The 18,814-nt window shown below is 46.2% G+C and overlaps 1 protein-coding gene across 2 annotated transcripts in view; it reads right to left on the minus strand.

Moving 5' to 3' along the window:
• The window catches only part of UNC5D (unc-5 netrin receptor D), a 405,607-nt gene that overhangs the window by 12,983 nt on the left and 373,810 nt on the right, over nucleotides 1-18,814 (minus strand). For both annotated transcript variants that reach the window (XM_035140077.3, XM_060268544.2), the window contains 2 exons: nucleotides 13,665-13,892; nucleotides 8,156-8,305 (listed from right to left, as the gene is read on the minus strand). In XM_035140077.3, coding sequence (XP_034995968.1) covers nucleotides 8,156-8,305; nucleotides 13,665-13,892 — 378 coding nt within the window. The remainder of the gene's footprint in view (nucleotides 1-8,155; nucleotides 8,306-13,664; nucleotides 13,893-18,814) is intronic.

Consider the following 18,814-nt stretch of genomic DNA (forward strand, 5'->3'; position numbering starts at 1 on the left):
CAGATCCCCTTTGCATTTGTAAAGCGACTGCAGAATTTTTATATGCTTGCTCTTTCCCCCAATCCATTCCCTGGCCATGCTGCTTTGTTGCAAACCAGGTGTGTGTGTGTGTAGGCTCCAGTTATTGCCTCGAGCCAGTGACCCTGCCCTCCTGAGCAAAAGACCACAAAAGCACTTACCATATTTTTCACCCCATAAGACACACTTTTTCCCTCCTAAAAATGAAGGGGAAAAGTCTGTGCGTCTTATGGAGCGAAGGCATGAAGGCTGCTGTATTCCTGGAATTTGTTCATCTCCCACCTCCTTCCTCTTCTTCCGCTAGCTTGAACCTTTGCTCCAGTGCTCTGGGTTCTGGGTCAAGTGGGGCTACTCCCAGCCCCCTCCACAATTCTTTCTTGGGCAAAGATTCTGCTAGGGGTGCTTTTGTGTACCATATTGGAGGTCTGATTAGAGCAGGGGTGAGGAACCTCTGGCCCATGGGCTAAATCTCGCCCTGCATTTGGGCACAAAATGATGTTTTCCCTAAACCATGCCTTATCTGCCACAAAGACACACACACACCAGCTGATTTTGGATTGACATCAATCTCCAAAACTATCTGTGCCTGGCTTGTTCTTTTGTGTTTTTGTGTGACCAGTATGTTCAGGGGAGCGTCTTGTTAGCCAGTCGAACTTTTCATACCAAGTGAGCTGCAAAAGTAGCTTGATACAGAAGCTGTGGACCGCACGCTGCCTTGTGTGGGAAAAGGCCAAGTTTTGATGCCCCCCCCCCAGCCCTCACACTGCATTCCCAAAGCTGGATAAGTGAAGTGCTGGGTTTTGGGAAGGAGATGCTCGACTCTGGCATCTGGTCCTAGAGCCCTCCCGCCTTATTCCCAAAGTTGGAAATGAGGCTTTGCAAAGGAGGACTCTAGGATCCCGTCAAAGCCCTCACACTTCCTTTCCAAAGCCCAGCACCTCACATTGCGAAGGCAAAGGTGCCGAGGGCAGCCAAAAAAGGCATGGGGGGCCGCTTGTGATCCTTGTGTTGGACTGCCCTGTTCTAGTAGAACCTTCTATGCAGGGCCAGCCTTGCTCTTTGTGAGACTCTGGCAGCCACCTTGGGCATCTTATTTGGGGTGCCATTAAATGGAATATTGGAAGACCATTGGCCCCACCAGCTCAGTGTTGTGACACTTCAGAGTCTACAGCATCCAAAGAGGCTTCTCTTTCCCCGCTCCCCCTGCTCCTTTTGGTCTTCATGCTTTATCAGACTGTTTGCTTCACAGCAGCTAATAATACAGAACAAATTGCAACTTCACAGCCAAATGCTTGCAAACAGAAAACAAGGACACAGAGGTCTATTATCATCATCAGCACAACAGTCGTAACAACAAAAACAGCAATACCAGCAGCCATCCAGCAAGCAACGGATATCTGACTGAAGAGAGTTTTCATAAACCTCTGTAGCAAGAAGATTTGGGGTTATGGCGTTCAATGTGAGCTGTGTTTTTATTTTTGTTTTACACAAAGCTTATTAGAGATTCAGCAAAGTGTGCTCCTCATCATCAAGGAGGTCTGAAACTTGTATTAACTATGTTGCATATCTTCTTTTTTTAAAAAAAGACACGGGATAAGGGGGGGTATGATAAGGTTACATTCAAACCATACATTTAAAACATTATGCTACCAGTGCTACAGTTCCCAGGGAACTCTGGGAATTGTAGTTCTATGAAGGGAATAGGGGCCTCTTTACCACTCTCAGAACCCTTAACAAACTACAGAATTCCCAGAATTCTTTGGGGTGTGCCATGGCTGTTTAAAGTGGTACCACAATGTTTTAAATCTATGGTGTGAATATGGCCTTAAACAAGACTCTTAATCTCAGGGTTGTGGGTTGAAGCCCTACGTTGGGCAAAAGATTCCTGCACTGAGGGAGTTGGACTAGATGACCCTTATGGTCCTTTCCAACTCTACAATTCTATGATACATGGCTTGTAGAAAGTGAATACTCAAATACTTGAAGCTGGGGGCTCTGCAGTGAAGCTGCTCAGGATGGACAATAGAAAGAACTTCAGCACACAAACCAGAAGTATTCTAAGCAGAAGTGGTGGGGTGGGGGTGGGGACCACTGACCCTAATAAGAGTGAGCAAGGAACACAAGGCTAAAAAAATGCAAACAGCACCAAGATTAAATCAAAAGGAATAAATGAAAAAGGAATGGGAAGGAAGGAGTGGGAAGGAACTGGGCTGGACTTGGAAGGTGAGCAAAACCAGCAAGCAAAACCTTTCCACCTGAACTCTTATAATAATGTTCCTGCTCCTCAGAGACAGAACTTGCCAAAGAGCAAGGTGAGACCAAGGCTATTTATTTACTTCAGCGTTCCTCTCCCAAAGCACTGAGACTGGAGCGTCTTGGCAGAATCACTCCCTCTCATTACAAGTGTGACTTGCCAGTCACAACAAAGCTATCCGTACCCTAGAATTTGCTCTCCTTTCACCGCTCCCTGGTAAACTTAGAGATAGTTGTTTCACTTTTAGTCTGCAGTATTATTATTTTTCAATGTCCAAATTGAAACCACTGGGATGTGGTTTTTGCTGGTGGTTTCCCTTTTGTGAACCAAAGATTAGTTTGGCTAAAGTGGGATGACAAAAGGAAATGGCAAGAACACCTTGCTTTGACCTTACGCACATTCTTGAAATGGATTTCCCTATGTTAGTGATGTCACGGGGATCCCAAAAGCTCATTCCTCCTCAGGAAGCAAGGTTGCAATAATGGTAATGGGACAACTGGTTAGTAAACAAAAAGGAGCCCACCAGATGCTGGTTTTGAAATTGTAAAAGATCTTTCTTTTAAACAGCTGGTTGTCCCACAGAATTGCAAATGAAAATAGACAGAACAATGGCACTTGCAGGATGAGTCAGACAAGCTCACGCTATACTCTTTGCTCTCAAGTAGTAACCTTCCAGATGACTCATCCTTGACTGACTACCTGACCAATCTACTGCTCCCTAGAACTTCCTTTAAGAAGGTAAAGGACCCCTGACAGTTAAGTCCAGTCGCAGACGACTCTGGGGTTGCAGCACTCATCTTGCTTTATAGGCCGAGGGAGCCAGCGTTTGTCTGCAGACAGTTTTTCCAGGTCATGGTCAACATGACTAAGCCACTTCTGGTGCAACGAAATACCGAAACCAGAGCAGCACACGGAAACGCCGTTAACCTTACCACCAGGGGGATACCTATTTATCTACTTGCACTTTTTGGCGTGCTTTTGACAGGGCCGTCTTAAGTATATCTGGCGCCCTGGCACAGCGGATCCCTCCGGCACCCCCACCCTTCTCAGTTTCCCAGGGTGGTGGGTGGGCGGAGCTGCACGGGCGGGCGCAGCGCAGCTCTGTGGCAGATGGGCACAGCTGCGCAGCGCCCCCCCCCTAGCGGGCAGGTGCCCTGGCGCCCTGCGCCACCCAGCCTGGCCATAGGGCCGGCCCTGGCTTTTGAACTGCTAGGTTGGCAGGAGCTGGGACCGAGCAGCGGGAGCTCACCCCGTTGGAGGGATTTGAACCGCTGACTTTCTGTTCAGCAAGCCCAAGAGGCTTAGTGGTTTAGACCACAGCGCCACCCGCGTCCCTAGAACTTCCTTAGATTACACCAAATCCTTTTTCACACACTCACCCCCCCCAAAAAATTCTACCCAATCCCCTGTTCTCTTCATGTGATCCCTTCCCTACAAGTCCACTTACAACCATGTTTTAGCATCGCTTTGGGCTTCTTCTTTGCTTTTCTGCTCTCCTTGAACACATCTTGCAAGACTCTCTGAATATCCTCCTTATGTTGCCCCCCCCCCTCCCGAGCAGCCATTCTACACACTCCAGGAACTTCAAACCTAATGCTTGGTATTTCTGTGACTGTGCTTTAATAAAGTTCTGAAGTCACTTTGGGCATAGATTCCTGAGCTCAGTCCCTGGGTCCCAGCTCTTCCATCACACACACACAAACACACACCCCCATCCACCAAGAGAGGTAATTCAAAAGTATCTTCTCTGGCTGAACTACCCCCCCTTTAATACAGAACTCTTATTTCTCTAAGTTAGAGGTGTGCTTGTGATAAAATACTGTATTGCTTTGTGTGCCCAGTATGGTAAAGGTATGGTGCTGTGTTTTATTGCTAAAATTACCTTTATTCTTCATAATCAAATATTTGTTTTTCTATAGTCTCCATGCAGGCACACCATTGTAATTTTTTTTGGGGGGGGGCATGTTCTCATACACAGGCTTAGTGCTCTGTTTGATTCCAGCAAAAGATCCATTTTTGGGGGGGGGGGAGAACATTTCTGGGGTTGCACGAGAGCTCAGCGCCCAAAGAAGGAGGTGAAGCCAGAACCCCTAGAGATGGAGGAGGGGGAACTTCTGGTGGTGCAGGCCAGGCCACCCTGGCTGGGCTCAGATCCCACGTTCCCCCACCGACATGCCCTCCTCCAATGGGGGAAGAGAATGAGAAGAGGAGGGCGACAACGGGAAATAGGAGGAGGAGCTGGAGATGCCGGTGCTTGCGGAGGGAACTGCAGCCAGTACAGGAGACAGGGGGCTGGGGCAGAGAAGCCTTAGCGGGCTTGTAAGGGAGCACAGCACCAAAAGATGCACATCCTGATTTTAATTGGTGGAAGGTTGGAGGGAATGCCATTACAGTCGTACCTCGGGTTACGACCACCTCGGGTTGCGAACAATTCGGGTTACAAACTGCGCAAACCCGGAAGTATTTTCGCCGCGTGCGCAGAAGCTGCGCACGGTTTGCGCATGTGCAAAGCATGAAAATCATGAAAATAGCGCTTTGCACATGCGCAAAATGGCGGTTCGGGTCGCGTTCGGGTTACGAACTTTCCGTTCCGGGTCGCAGTTCGTAACCCGAGGTATTACTGTATGGCTGTCTCGAGAGCAGACCGCTTGAAGTTAATGGAGATGGCTAACTTAGCTTCATTAATTTCAACGGGTCTACTCTGTGTAGATACAGTCCTGTGCAATTTCAATATGCCAGCCTTCCCCAATCACAGCCAAATGGCAAGGAATAATGGGAGCTATAATGGAGCAATATCTGGAGAGCAACAGTTTGGGGAAGAATACCACTAGGTGGTATCTCAATTTACTTATTTTTGTCTTCCCTTCCCTTTTCTTTTGGTACCATGCTACTTGAGATTATCTAAGACTGAGCCAAAATTTCTTAGGAATGAATTGTCTGACTAGTTTTTTGTTGTTGTTGTTGTTTTAAAAAATCTTTTTCAAGTTTCTTGCAAACCAGCAGAAAATGTCAGTCCTCCTGTGGAGATTATTCTGCAAAATAGCCTCACCAATGTCACCATCTGTGAATTTTGGATGAAACTGTGGATCCAATTTTAATTTCATTATTATTATTTTATTGTTGAAGGAAGCAATGGGCTTGGCATCTACTGCTTCCAGCCCTTCTCTCTTAGCCCATCACTTCCTTCATCTACCAGAATGAACAAGTCTCCAAAAACCATTGGGTGAATTTCATCTTCCCTCCAAGAACATTCTGAGAAATGCCCCCTCCAAATGTTAACACCCACAATAGAACATATAATGTCAGAAAGACATTTTTACTTATCCCTAAGCCATGTGTATCTGCAAAACATTCAGTTTGCCCCCCCCCCCCCCGTCTACTCAATCAGTTGGAAGATTGGCAAGTCAGTTAGTTACTAGCCAAATATTGACAACTGGGCAGCAATTTATGTGACCACAGAAAGACAGGCTGCACACAACCTCTCTTTTAAATTGGAACCAGTGAAGCCAGTAAGGTCTTGTGTGAGTGTCTGGAGGCAGGCCCAGACCAGGGGGGGGGGTATATGGGCCACTTGGCCCGGGCCTCCCATTCCAAAGGGGGCCTCGGTCAGCATATTCACAATCAGTAAAATAAAAAAGTAACAAAGGGGTTAAAAAAAGGAAACATTATCTACCTGGCCCGGGCCTCTGCAAGGGCCTGTCTGAAGGTGGTTGGAGGCAGCTAACAGACTGAGGCTGAATCCTGACAAGACAGAAGTACTGTTTTGGGGGGACAGGGTTCGGGCGGGTGTGGACTCCCTGGTCCTGAATAGGGTAACTGTGCCCCTGAAGGACCAGGTGCCGAGCCTGGGAGTCATTTTGGACTCACAGCTGTCCATGGAGGCGCAGGTCAATTCTGTGTCTAGGGCAGCTGTTTATCAGCTCCATGTGGTACGCAGGATGAGACCCTACCTGCCTGCGGACTGTGTCGTCAGAGTGGTCCATGCTCTAGTTATCCCCTGCTTGGACTACAGCAATGTGCTCTACATGGGGCTACCTTTGAAGGTAACCGAGAAACTACAACTAATCCAGAATGCAGCAGCTAGACTGGTGACAGGGAGTGGCCGCCGAGACTATATAACACCGGTCCTGAGAGATCTGCATTAGCTCCCAGTATGTTTCTGAGCACAATTCAAAGTGTTGGTGCTGATCTTTAAAGCCTAAACTGTATACTTGAAGGAGCATCTCCACCCCCATCGTTCAGCCCGGACACTGAGGTCCAGCTCCGAGGTCTAGCTTCTGATGGTTCCCTCACTGCGAGAAGTGAGGTTACAGATAACCAGGCATAGGGCTTTCTCTGTAGTGGCGCCCTCCCTGTGGAACACCCTCCCATTGGATGTTAAGGAAATAAACAACTATCCGACTTTTAGAAGACATCTGAAGGCAGCCCTGTTTAGGGATGCTTTTAATGTTTAATTGATTATTTTATTTTATTTTTCTGTTGGAAGCCGCCCAGAGTGGCAGGGGAAACCCAGCCAGATGGGTGGGGTAGAAATTAACAACAACAATTATAATAATATTTCAGAATAGTGCTGTTTATTAATTGGAGTTATTGCATGCAACAGTCAGAGACAAACATAGAAGCATAACGAAAGTCCACCTACTGGTCACCTGCTATATCTGCAGGGATCACCAGACAGGAACTGGAAAAGGAAAGCAAGCAGAAATCAGGCTACTGTCCAGAACTATCTTGGCTGCCGCAAGAGGTGGAAGTTATTTCAATTGTGCTTGAATTGGCTAATAAGGCAAAAGGTAAAGGACCCTGGGCAGTTAAGTCCAGCCAAAGGCGACCATGGGGTTGGGGCGTTGATCTCGCTTTCAGGCCAAGGGAACCAGCATTCTTCCACAGACAGCTTTTCCGGGTCATGTGGCCAGCAGGACTAAACTGCCTCTGGCACAATGGAACACAGTGACGGAAACCAGAGCACACAGAAATGCCGTTTACCTTCCCGCTGCCACGGTACCTATTTATCTACTTGAGCTGGTGTGCTTTCGAACTGCTCAGTTGGCAGGAGCTGGGACAGAGCAACGGGAGCTCGCCCCATTGCAGGGATTCGAACTGCCGACCTTCCGATCAGCAAGCCCAAGAGGCTAAGTGGTTTAGACCACAGCGCCACCCATGTGACTCTAAAAAAATGTTTCAATACTTGGCATACTGCATATATTTAAATTTTAAATACTTGCTGATACTTTGCTTTATTTCCAATTTAATTTCTCTCTGTGTTTGTGTGTGGGGGAGAGGGAGGGAGGGAGGGAGTTTTGCAACTGTGGCCTGACTTTACTGCTGATAGATAAACGGAAAAGAGAAGAGCTGTAATTTATAGTCCAGAGCAAGGTTAGCTTTCTAGATGTAATTAAACTCCAACTCCCATCAGCCCCAGCCAGCACAGCCAATAGATAGGCATGATGGGATTTGTAGCCTAACAAATATATGAAGGACACCAGTTTGGCTACCCAGGTCCAAACATTTAATGAATATCTATTAAATTGAACAATCCAGCATCATAGTCATAAAATTGGAGAGCTGGAAGGGCCCCTGAGGGTCAACTAGTCCAACCCCTTGCAATGCAGGAATCTCAAAGCGAAGCCTTTGCTTCAGGAGCAAACAGATGAAAGGGAAGTAATGCATTTGGCTATTCATAACTTGGATTGCACTGGACTCAGCTGTGGGAATATAGCTTGCCAACCGAAAGCTAAAACGCCAATCATAAAGCGATATATTTATTCATAAAATCCCCGGTATTAGAAAAAGTGCCTAACCTTGCAAAGAAATGTCTTGGGGCTTCGGATATGCCTGGGAATTAAAAAAAAGCATTGGCAAACGCTAGCCTTGATAGAAAAATACCTGACATGCTGTGAATGGTTTGATTCTCCAGAGAAAAGGAGGGATATCAAGGACAGAGATCTGAAGACTGAAAGTATTCCCTTTGAAATGCAACAGCTTTGGTTCTTCCAGCAACTGCCCCCCTTGGTGTCTTTCATCTGAAATCACTTCCTGTAGCAGAGAAAGGGAAAACAAAGAAACAAACAGTGAGCCACCTGCAATTTCAGAACTCTTACTTCTTCAGAAAAATGTGGCTGCTGATTTATGGGAGTGGGGGAAGGAGTGAGGAGTTGCGCCTCATCTGCATTATATATTTAAAGCAGTATCATACCACTTTAAACAATCATGGCTTCCTGGAAGGAATCCTGAGTACTGCAGTTTGTTAAGGGCGCTGAGAGCTGTTTTGAGACCCCCCCTATGTGGCGCCTTAACTGTATTTTAACAATTCCTTTTCCAGATTGGATTCGATTGGATTTCTCTGGGTAGACTAATCTGCAACCAGGGGGGGAAAAACAGTTTTTCTTGCTGCGGATATCATATTTTGTTAGCGAGAGGTATAAATATTTAGCCACATGGTTTTTGTGTATGGGGTGGTTGTAGAAACATAGGAAGCTGCCTTATACCAAAGACTCAGCTACATTAGTAAAAACAACAACAACCCAGTGTTTTGAACGCGTTATAAACATGCAACGCCAGATGGCGCTGGAGAACGAAAAGAAATTCTTCATGATTTTCCATAGCGTTTCTTTTTCTCTTTTGTTATAACAATTTCAATTCTGACTTATTTGTAGTGGTTTGTTTCCTGTGTGCAGATCCACCCCAGACAGACCATCTAGTTCACTACTGGCAGTGGATCTCTGGGGTTTAAGACTGGGACATCCCAGCCCTGCCTGGAGATGGGACCTGAGATCTTCTGGATGCAAAATTCTCTACGAATGAGCTATGGCTAGAGCTATGGTCAAATCCAGCACGGCTTTTCTTTTGTTCTTAGCTATGAACCCAAGTATGGAAGGTGACAAGCCATGCAGTGAGACAGAGCACAAGAGGTAACTTGCCAGTGGAGGTGGTTTCAAAATGGCCATATTCATGCCCCTTTGACTCAGCTTGTATTATGGGATTTTTACTTTTAGTATTTTCAGTGATAGGAATTGAGCATCTATGTTTACATGGAGGTACCAGCCAGCCACTGTGGATTAATAAGAATAATAGCACTTCATAAAATACCCAATAGCCTGTTACGTACAGAAAATCCCCACTGTTAAGTGGAGACTTTGGTAAATATCATTCGATCTTTGCAACAAAATCTAAATTATAAAAAATATCTTGTTCAGGTTCATTAAAATGAAATATGGCTCCTTGTCTACATAATTTTCCTGAATGCTACAGCAATTCTGGAGCAGTAACGGCATGCTTAGGAAGAAAACAAAACAGCTTGATTTAAGCTACATTGGGTATAAACTGCAACAAGATTAATCATTCAGGATGGAATGTATCACATAGCTTCTATAAACTACAAGTTGTTTGCTTATGCGAAGACGATTCCAGGTTTGCATTGGGTATGTGCTGCCCACACATACTCCAGACTAGCTTCTTCTCAGAGCAGATCTATTTTAAAATTAGTCTACTTTAGTTAGTCATGCCCATTAATTCCAGTGGGTTTACTCTGAGAAAGTCTAATGTCCATATATCAATATAAGGTTCAAATGAGCTGGTTCAGATTTCTGCAACTCTTCCAGAACCCTAAAGGAAAGTGAAAAGTGTGGATCATAAACTTGATCTGCATTTTATATTCTGTATCCATCTTTAGATGGCTGCCTTGGATGGTAAAAGTCATGAAGAGCAAAAGTTCAGCCTTCTAGCATACGCTTAAAAAAACCATATATATTGAGACATTCTACGCACCTTCCCTTTTGGACTCCAGCCGAGCCTTTACTGCTAAACACCTGAGGTGGCAACACCAGTTTAGTGTGCTAATGAAACTTCAGGCATGTTATTTCTCTTCTGTGACACAGTCTCAGTATTTAGTGGACTCATTGCTAACTGGGGCCGTGGATCATTACAAAAATGGCTTCTTAGCCCCATAGGATTGTGTGATGCTATATTCTTTAACATAAAGCCCCTCCTTCATAAGGGGGTCTGTTGGAAGAAGACACTTAGATCCTTGGCTTACGCTGTTTGAGGACTCTTTTCAGGCTTTGCCAGGATGGAAAAATAGTCGCTCGGTTCTTTTCTTCTTTCTTTTCTAACCCAAGCTAGGGAATTCTTTTGTTTAGCCGTTTCTTTCATTTTGCACATGGGTTGTTCCAAGCCTTTCCAACCAGATGCCTCGCCAAATGCACATAACTCATTATCCCTCATATAATACAGTAGAGTCTTAAGCAGTAGCTTGGAAAACCACCTGAATTAAATAAACAAAACTGTGCACTGAACTGCATCACTTTTGCTTTGATGGAATTACATCTGCTTTTCAATCCCTAGGAACGCTACCTACCTGGGGATAAACAAAGGGATCTGGTGCTGGGACAGATTCCTGAGTCAAGGCCAAACTGCATACTGTATAACGGCATGGTTTGCACATCATTCTAATCCAAACAGTGGTTTAGCGTGTGGGGTCTGGAAGAGGAGATTGCAGCCGCTTTACTCCTCCCCAGTATTTATGCTGACATGCCACATTTCAGGCCCTCCAAGTCTCTCCATCTGGCCCTCAGGACACTTCCCACCCACCCCCCAAGCCATACCCTTAACCAGCCCCTTTTGCATCTTCCTTGAGTGTTTCTGCCTGGCTGGAATGTGTCCTGGGGCTCTTGCTTGGATGGAGGCTAGAGAGGGGGTGTCTGAGGGGTGTCCCACTGCTTTCCCCTGAGAAAATACTGTCTTTAGTGCTGAATCAGAGCAAATGTAAACTGGGTTTTCTCTGGATTGATATTTGCTCTGATTTCATGCTAAAGAATGAGTATTCCAGGAGAAAGCAGTGGGGCAAAGGCAGAACCACCCTGATCTGTACTTTTGAGGCACTGGGTCAGCAGAGGTATGGAAGAGGCCCGCGTGTGAAGATGCCCATTTTCTGTACAAAGGTGAAATTTGCATTTGTTGCTCTGCCCGCTTTCCCTCTGATCTTGCCCACCAATCACATGTGGTTCCCAGAAGATTACCCGAGAGAAATGCCCCCCCCTCTTATTGTGTCATCTTCTGAACCTGGGCTCTTGGTTCAGCTCTCCCAGACAAACCATAGAACTCACCATGGGTTCTGCTTAGTAGTTAGTCTGGAGAGAGATAAACCAGGAGCCTGGGTTTGGACAACATGCTATGCCTAAAGGAGGCTTTGCTCAGCACAACACAGCAGCAAAATGACTGGGGAAGAACTAAGCAAGCACTGTCTTCTCTCCAAGAGCCTGTGTGCTCGCTCTAAGCCAGGCATCCCCAAACTGCAGCCCTCCAGATGTTCTGGCCTACAACTCCCATGATCCCTAGCTAACAGGACCAGTGGTCAGGGATGATGGGAATTGTAGTCCAAAACATCTGGAGGGCTGAAGTTTGGGGATGCCTGCTCTAAGCCATGGCTTGATTTAGCATGATATGCAGAAAAGGCCAATGTGCAGTTGGATGCAATTTTGTCCAGACACCTCTCTCTCTCTCTCTCTCTCTCTCTCTCTCTCTCTCTAACAAACAAAACAGCTGCAGGAGTAGCAGATTGGCAAGTGTGCAGATGATGCTTAACCTTTTCACTTTAGGTGGTTTATCTTTTCAAGATAGGCTCACACCAGGTAAGGAGAAAAGCAGTTCTGTGGAAGGTGTCTTAGTACAGGAAAATAGCAGGAAAAGATGTCTGCTTTTTAGTTTAAAACATGTTGGTTGGTGAAGAAATGCACATAACGGTGTACCACCTGCCACTAGTCCTTAAAGAGAGGAACAGCATAGGCAGGTGCAGCCAAGGTAGTCCCCTCCAGATCTTGCTGGACTACAATTCCCAGCATCCCTGATCGGCTGAAGCTGATGGGAATTGTAATCCAACAACAACTGGAGGGCACTACATTAGCTACATCTAACGTAGCAATTACTGGGCTTCTGGCACGTGTATTAATTCCAAGGCTGATGAGACCGAAAACATGCTGGGGTGGTGGTGTATTTAAATAAAGAAAAGGAAGGGGAGGTGGATGCAGAGGTTCAAAGCAGAGGTGAGTATAAAATGCCCTGATTCACTGCTTACATGTTTTACATGTTTTACATGTTTTGTTGTTGTTTAGTTGTTTAGTCATGTCCGACTCTTTGTGACCCCATGGACCAGCATGCCAGGCACTCCTTTCTTCCACTGCCTCCCGCAGTTTGGTCAAACTCATGTTCGTAGCTTTGAGAACACTGTCCAATCATCTTGTCCTCTGTCGTCCCCTTCTCCTAGTGCCCTCAATCTTTCCCAACATCTTTTTTTTTTGAAAATAATTTTTTATTTGTTTTTCATAAACATATTAACAATCGTTCAAGTTACATATAATCCAAACTATTTGACTTCCTTCCTTCCCACAAGTGGTAAATTCTGTCAATCCTAATTCATATTTTCTATTTACCTCAGATTCGTAACATTGTAGAGGTTATGTTACTACCCCTAACACTCTCATACCCATGTAGTTACCCTTGGCATATTCTATGAATTTACTCCATTCAGCTTGGAACTTCGCATCATCCAAATCGCGTACTCTGTGTGTTAATTTGGCTAATTCCATAAATTTTAAGACCTTCAATTGCCACTCAAGAATAGATGGTATTTCATTTGTTTTCCATTTCTGGGCGATAAGAATCCTCGCCGCCACTGTGGCGTACATAAAAAATCTTAAGTCAGATTTTGGGATTTCGTTATCGACCAAACCCAGCAAAAAAGCCTCGGGCTTCTTCGGAAACGTAAGTTTCAAAAAAAAATTAGTTCCTTATAAAGCAAGCATCTTTTAATTTCGTGACTGCTGTCACCATCTGCAGTAATCATGGAGCCCAAGAAAGTAGAATTTCTCACTGCCTCCATTTCCTCCCCTTCTATTTGCCAGGAGGTGATGGGACCAGTGGTCATGATCTTGGTCTTTTGGATGTTGAGCTTCAGACCATAAATCCCATGCATTCAGTGGAGAATTACTCCCAGCTAAGTGGGCACATGATTGCAAGCCTTAGTTATTGTATAATATCAAAACTCTGGTGTCAAAGTCCCTACTCCAAATAGAACATGGGGGCACTAAAAAAAGTAAAGTTGTAGAGCTGTGTCAAAATCTGATCAGTATAGGATATTTTAGGTTAAGGATGGGGACACTTCTGGCCTTCTGGATATTGTTGGACTCTAGCTCCCATCATCCTTGACCACTGGCCAAGTCAGATGGGGCAAATGGGAGTTGGAGTTCCAACTGGAAAGCCACAGGTTTCCTACTCCTGGATTCAGTCCCTGTTTCATATCATGAGCAGGTTTTTGCATATGCACATATAAAATATTGAACACTAAAATATTTGAGCAAAGAAGCATTCACAAAAATCTGAAGAGATTTTCTAGCCTTACCTGAAATGCACAGGGAGTGTTATCGATGCAATACACTCTTAGACTGTAATCCAGTGAGTTGCAAGACATACAGCCAAAGACTGCAACTTTCAGTTCTTTAATGGAACAATCAGAGAGGGGCTCCCCAGTGAGAGCATAAGTTCCAAAAGAGTCCAAAAGAATGTGACAGGCATATGGGTCCAGAAGGCAGTAACAGGAAGTAGTTTCCTCTTCCACAGACATGACTTCCTGTTTTTTAGGGGGAGGGATGAAAAAACAAACCACATTAAACATATATTCTAAACTCTTAGAATAGGTTAACGTTTCTGCTATTTTCTTAATGTTAGTATATCCTATAAAGAACTTTCATAGGAGACAGTTACTGCAATCCAATAGACACGAGATAGTGGATTCAGAAGCTCAAGACCAGGGGTTGGCAACCTAAGGCCCATGGGCCACAAGTGTCCCACGGGGGTCATTAAACCGGCCCATGTGCCACCCCCTAACTGAGCTGCCTGCTCGGTGAGTCCCCGCACGGCGCTAAACCACCACGGCGCGGGGACTTGCTTCTGCGGCACTGGAATTTGCATCTGCACAGATGCAGATGCCAGCGCGATCTGGCCCATTGAAGGATCTCTGCTGGAAAGAACCAGCCCAGGTGAGGTAAACCTTGCCGGCCCCTGCTCTAGACCAAAAATAAGTAGGAGGAGCCAATTGGATAAATCGAAAGGTTTCCTTCTGATGGAAGGAGCTTTCTCCAATGGAGGAGCACGCCTTCCACTGGAAGATGAAATCTTTGGTTCCAAGGGAGTGTTAGAAGTGGAGGAGTGGTGCACTTGTGGGCTTTTGTATGTTGTTGGATTCCAACTGTCATCAAACTCTTGTGGGCTTTCCGTTGAGCTTCCGTTGAGCTTCCTATTCTGCTTGCGAGTTTCCCATCAGCACCTGGTAAAAATCTTGGGCTGATCCAGCAAGGCTACGCTTATGTTTTTATGACAGAAGTTGGAATCCAGCAAAATTTAGAGGGCCAGTAGCTCTCTCTCCCTTTCCTAAGTCTGACACACAGACATTAATCTTTTCCTGGTTGCAGTTTCTACTAGTTTATAGGGTGTTTTTAATGAACTCTTTATATTTTGATAACAAAGCTGTAAATGTGATTATGGCTGGAGCTCACCAAAAAGCTTCACCCAGTCTCACAAGCAGGCTGGGGTCTACTGAACCCTGAACCCCAGCTCCCTAAGTTCAAAAGAGATTCAGACTGTTTCTCAAGCAGGATCTCACTGTGCCACGTGGCAAGCAGCTTTTGAAACTGAAATGTTGCCTTGGCCACCTCTTCTACCATATGTTGGAAATTTCTAACATATGTGATTTTTGGATGGAGGTGGGGGGACTTCTGGGGGCACCAACAACAGGCAACAGCAGGTATGCTTTAAAGAAAAGAAAAGAAATGCACAAAACAAAACAAAATGAGAAGGCTATTTTACAGAAAAATAATGCAGAGCGAAGTTGGTTTTGTCTGTCAAGTCTGCTCTGAAAACTGAAAATGTTATGTGGGAAAACAGAGCTGTAATGAGCAATGGGTCTTGTTTTCCATCTCCAAATTTAGAAAGATGCCTGATCATATACGTGCTTGCTCAGAAATAAGTTTTATTATCCCCAAAATAAATGTGTATAGGATTAACACCCAAACTATTTAAAACAGAGAGGAAGAATCTGTGGTCCTCCACATGTTGTCTGACTGCAACTCCATACCCTCCAACATTTCTCCGATAAAAATAGGGACGTCCCATTCCACAATGATAATTTCACTATTTATACCCCACATATCTGACTGGGTTGCCCCAGCCACTCTGGGCAGCTTCCAGCATATATACAGTGGTACCTCTGGTTAAGAACTTAATTCGTTCCGGAGGCTCATTCTCAACCTAAAACTGTTCTTAACCTGAAGCACCACTTCAGATAATGGGGCCTCCTGCTGCCGCCGGAGCACGATTTCTGTTCTCATCCTGAAGCAAAGTTCTTAACCCGAGGTACTATTTCTGGGTTAGCAGAGTTTGTAACTTGAAGCATTTGTAACCTGAAGCGTTTGTAACCCAAGGTACCACTGTAAAAGCATAATTAAACATTAAACATTTTCCAGGGACGTCCCTGGAAAATAGGGACACTTGGAGGGTCTTCAGCTCCTAACATCCATAAACATTGGCTGTGTTAGCTGCAATGATGGGAGTTGGAGTCCAACAACATCTGGGGGGACCAAAGTTCCCTATGCTTGAATTAATGCAATGCAATGCCAACCTTCATTTCTAATGTACTGTGTTTCCAATAAGTCCATTGATAATTTGTGCGTTGGCCTACTGGCACAGTGCCAGGGATACTCCCTATTCACTGAATCTTGCTAAATAATTTTGTTATTCTATTTCTCTACATATGTTTGCAATGGATATTCAGAGATACCAGGGGAGACAAAAGGCCCATGGACTGAATACATGTAAGCCAGCTTCTCCTCCTCCTCCTCCTCCTCCTCCTCCTCCTCCTCCTCCTCCTCCTCCTCCTCCTCCTTCTTTTTGCAATGTACTGTTTTATAATTTTGTAATGTTGAAAACCACGTTTTGCAAGTACAGTCATACCTTGGAAGTCAAACAGAATCAGTTTTGGAAGTCTGTTTGACTTCCAAAACGTTTAAAAAAGCAAATCGCAGCATCTGATTGGTTTCAGGAAGCTCCTGCAGCCAATCAGAAGCCGCGGAAGCCCCGTCGGACGTTCGGGTTCCAAAAGAATGTTCGAAAACCGGAACAATCACTTCCAGGTTTGCGACCTTCGGGAGCCAAAACGTCTGAATTCCAGGGCGTTTGGGATCCAAGGTATGACTACGAAGCTTAAAGAACCCATTTCTTGTGATGAAGAAGATTTATTTCTCCAGAAAGATCAGATCAGAGATCTTCCATTGGCACTATGTCTACCAGGGAGATGTCTCCCCTCTCTCTTTCTTTCTCCCTGGCATTAATGAAGGCTTTTCTTCCTGGTAGGGAGGGGAGGAGATATAGTGTTATTCTTTTGGTGGGAAGATATGGATGGTAGAGCTGGTAGGCGAGGTTCAGAAGAAAGAACACATTGTGGTCTTGGAGAGGGAAATTGAGGGAGGGAGAGGAGCAATGTTATGGTCCTGGGGGTGGAACTGAGGCAGGGAGAAGGGGGTGACAAGCAGAGCGAGTGAGGGGGTCACCCCGTAGTATTATATATATACTAGTGGCATTCAGCCCGTTCAGTAAACGGGCGCTAGAACGTGTGAGAGGAGCAACGGGGCCGCGGCCTTCCCTCCCTCTCTGCGCTCGGCTGCTGAGTCTTGGAGAAGGGGAGGCAGCCTTCTGAGCGCGCACAAAGGTCTCCGGAACCGGAGGCAAAGTTGAGAGCAAAGCCGGCCCCTGGGCTGCCTCTGTCCGTCCTTCGGCCCTGCCTCCTTTGTGAGGCCCCCGGGCCGCCGCCACGGCCTTCGCTTTCTTCCCCGCGGAGGCCTCCTTGCGCGCCTGGAACTTGCGCTTCCCCTGAGCCATCGCCTGCCTGGCTTACTTCCACACGCCCTGGCAGACGGAGGGAGGGAGGCCTCGAACCCGGAAGTGCAGGCGCTCCTGCAGGGATGAGGGCTGGAGCGGCGCACGACCCGGAGAAGACCGGCAGGGTGCGCGCCTCCTCATGCACAGGCAGCGAGGGGAAGGCAGCTACGCAGGCTGCTCTTTTCATGAAAATAGGCCAGCTTTTTGGCCGCGACCTTTCCCCCTGACACGTTCCGCTCGGCTGCCGCTGCCTCTTTCTCCTCTGCGCAGCGCCCCCCCGCTTCCCCTGAGGGACCCTCGCCCCTCACACCCGCCAGGGTCCTGGGCGCGCGAGTGAACCAGGTGGGGGTGGGGTGGGGAGAGCGCGCGCGCGCGCACGCACGCTCGCTTGCTGTTGGTCGCGTGGGGGGGGGGGAAATGGGAAATAAAGCAGCCTCCTTGTCCGGCCGGGAGCGGCGGTTGGTCGGCCGCAGGGAAACAGTAGGCGGAGGGTGGGGGGAGCGTGCGTGTGTGTCCAGTCTCTGCTGTCCAATCCCTGTGTCCCTGGGGCACATGCGCAGTACCCCAGGGACACACGGGACAGCTTGGACGCAGGGACAACTTGGACTTTATTATATAGGATATATATATATATATATATATATATATATATATATATATATATATATATATTTTGAGGGAGGGAGGGAGAGGAGCAATGTTATGCAAATATATATATATATTTCTTCCACTAGGACTGGGGTGAACATCCTGTAGCCCTCAGCTTAATTTTGGGAAGGTTGGGGGAGTAGGGAGGAAGAAGATGCTTTGGCCAGAGCGGTGAAATTCAGGTGTAGGGGATAAGGTTCTCCAAGACTCTCTATTTGGTCGCTGGGCCTCTCCTTAGACTAGCACTTGCAAGTGATCGGCTCAGATCTTTGGCAAGAGCCATCTGTTGCTCCCCAAGCAGCCCAGTGGGTTGGAAGAATGGAGGGGGAGTGAGGAGGACTGTGAAGGGCCCCATCCATGGCTCTGCTGGGCCTTCGTCACTAGATTTGTTTTGTTATTCACTCCTTAAGGTAAAGGTACCCCCGACCCTTAGGTCCAGTCGCCAACGACTCTGGGGTTGTGGAGCTCATCTCACTCTATAGGCTGAGGGAGCTGACGTTTGTCCACAGACAGATTCTGGGTCATGTGGCCAGCATGACTAAGCCACTTCTGGCAAACAAGAGCAGCGTACGGAAACACCGTATTTACTCCTTAAAACCACACTATTTGATAAAATCACATTGGTCCACTATACTCATATTTTTTGTTTCTGTTTCTTTATTTCTTTTTGCTTTGGATTCTGCCCTGGTGGCCACCACAAGCTGCTATTTTGGCAATGTCTGGAGCTTGCCTGGCACCTTTGGTACATATCTTTAGGCACCAGGCAAAAACAGTCCTCCTTTCCCTGGCCTTTGGCTGATTAAACCATCTGTGTTCGTGTGGCAGGAGGTTATTGTTTTTGTTTGGTATGCATTTTTGTATTTTTGTATTATAAACTGCCCAATGATCTTTGGATGAAGGGCAGTACAGAAATTTCATAAATCATTTTCATCATCTGAAGAAAATAAAATGGCAGTAGCCAAGAGAGAGATA

The sequence above is a fragment of the Zootoca vivipara genome, chromosome 14 (genome assembly GCF_965207765.1).
Source record: "Zootoca vivipara chromosome 14, rZooViv2.hap1.1, whole genome shotgun sequence".
Taxonomy (NCBI): Eukaryota; Metazoa; Chordata; class Lepidosauria; order Squamata; family Lacertidae; genus Zootoca; species Zootoca vivipara.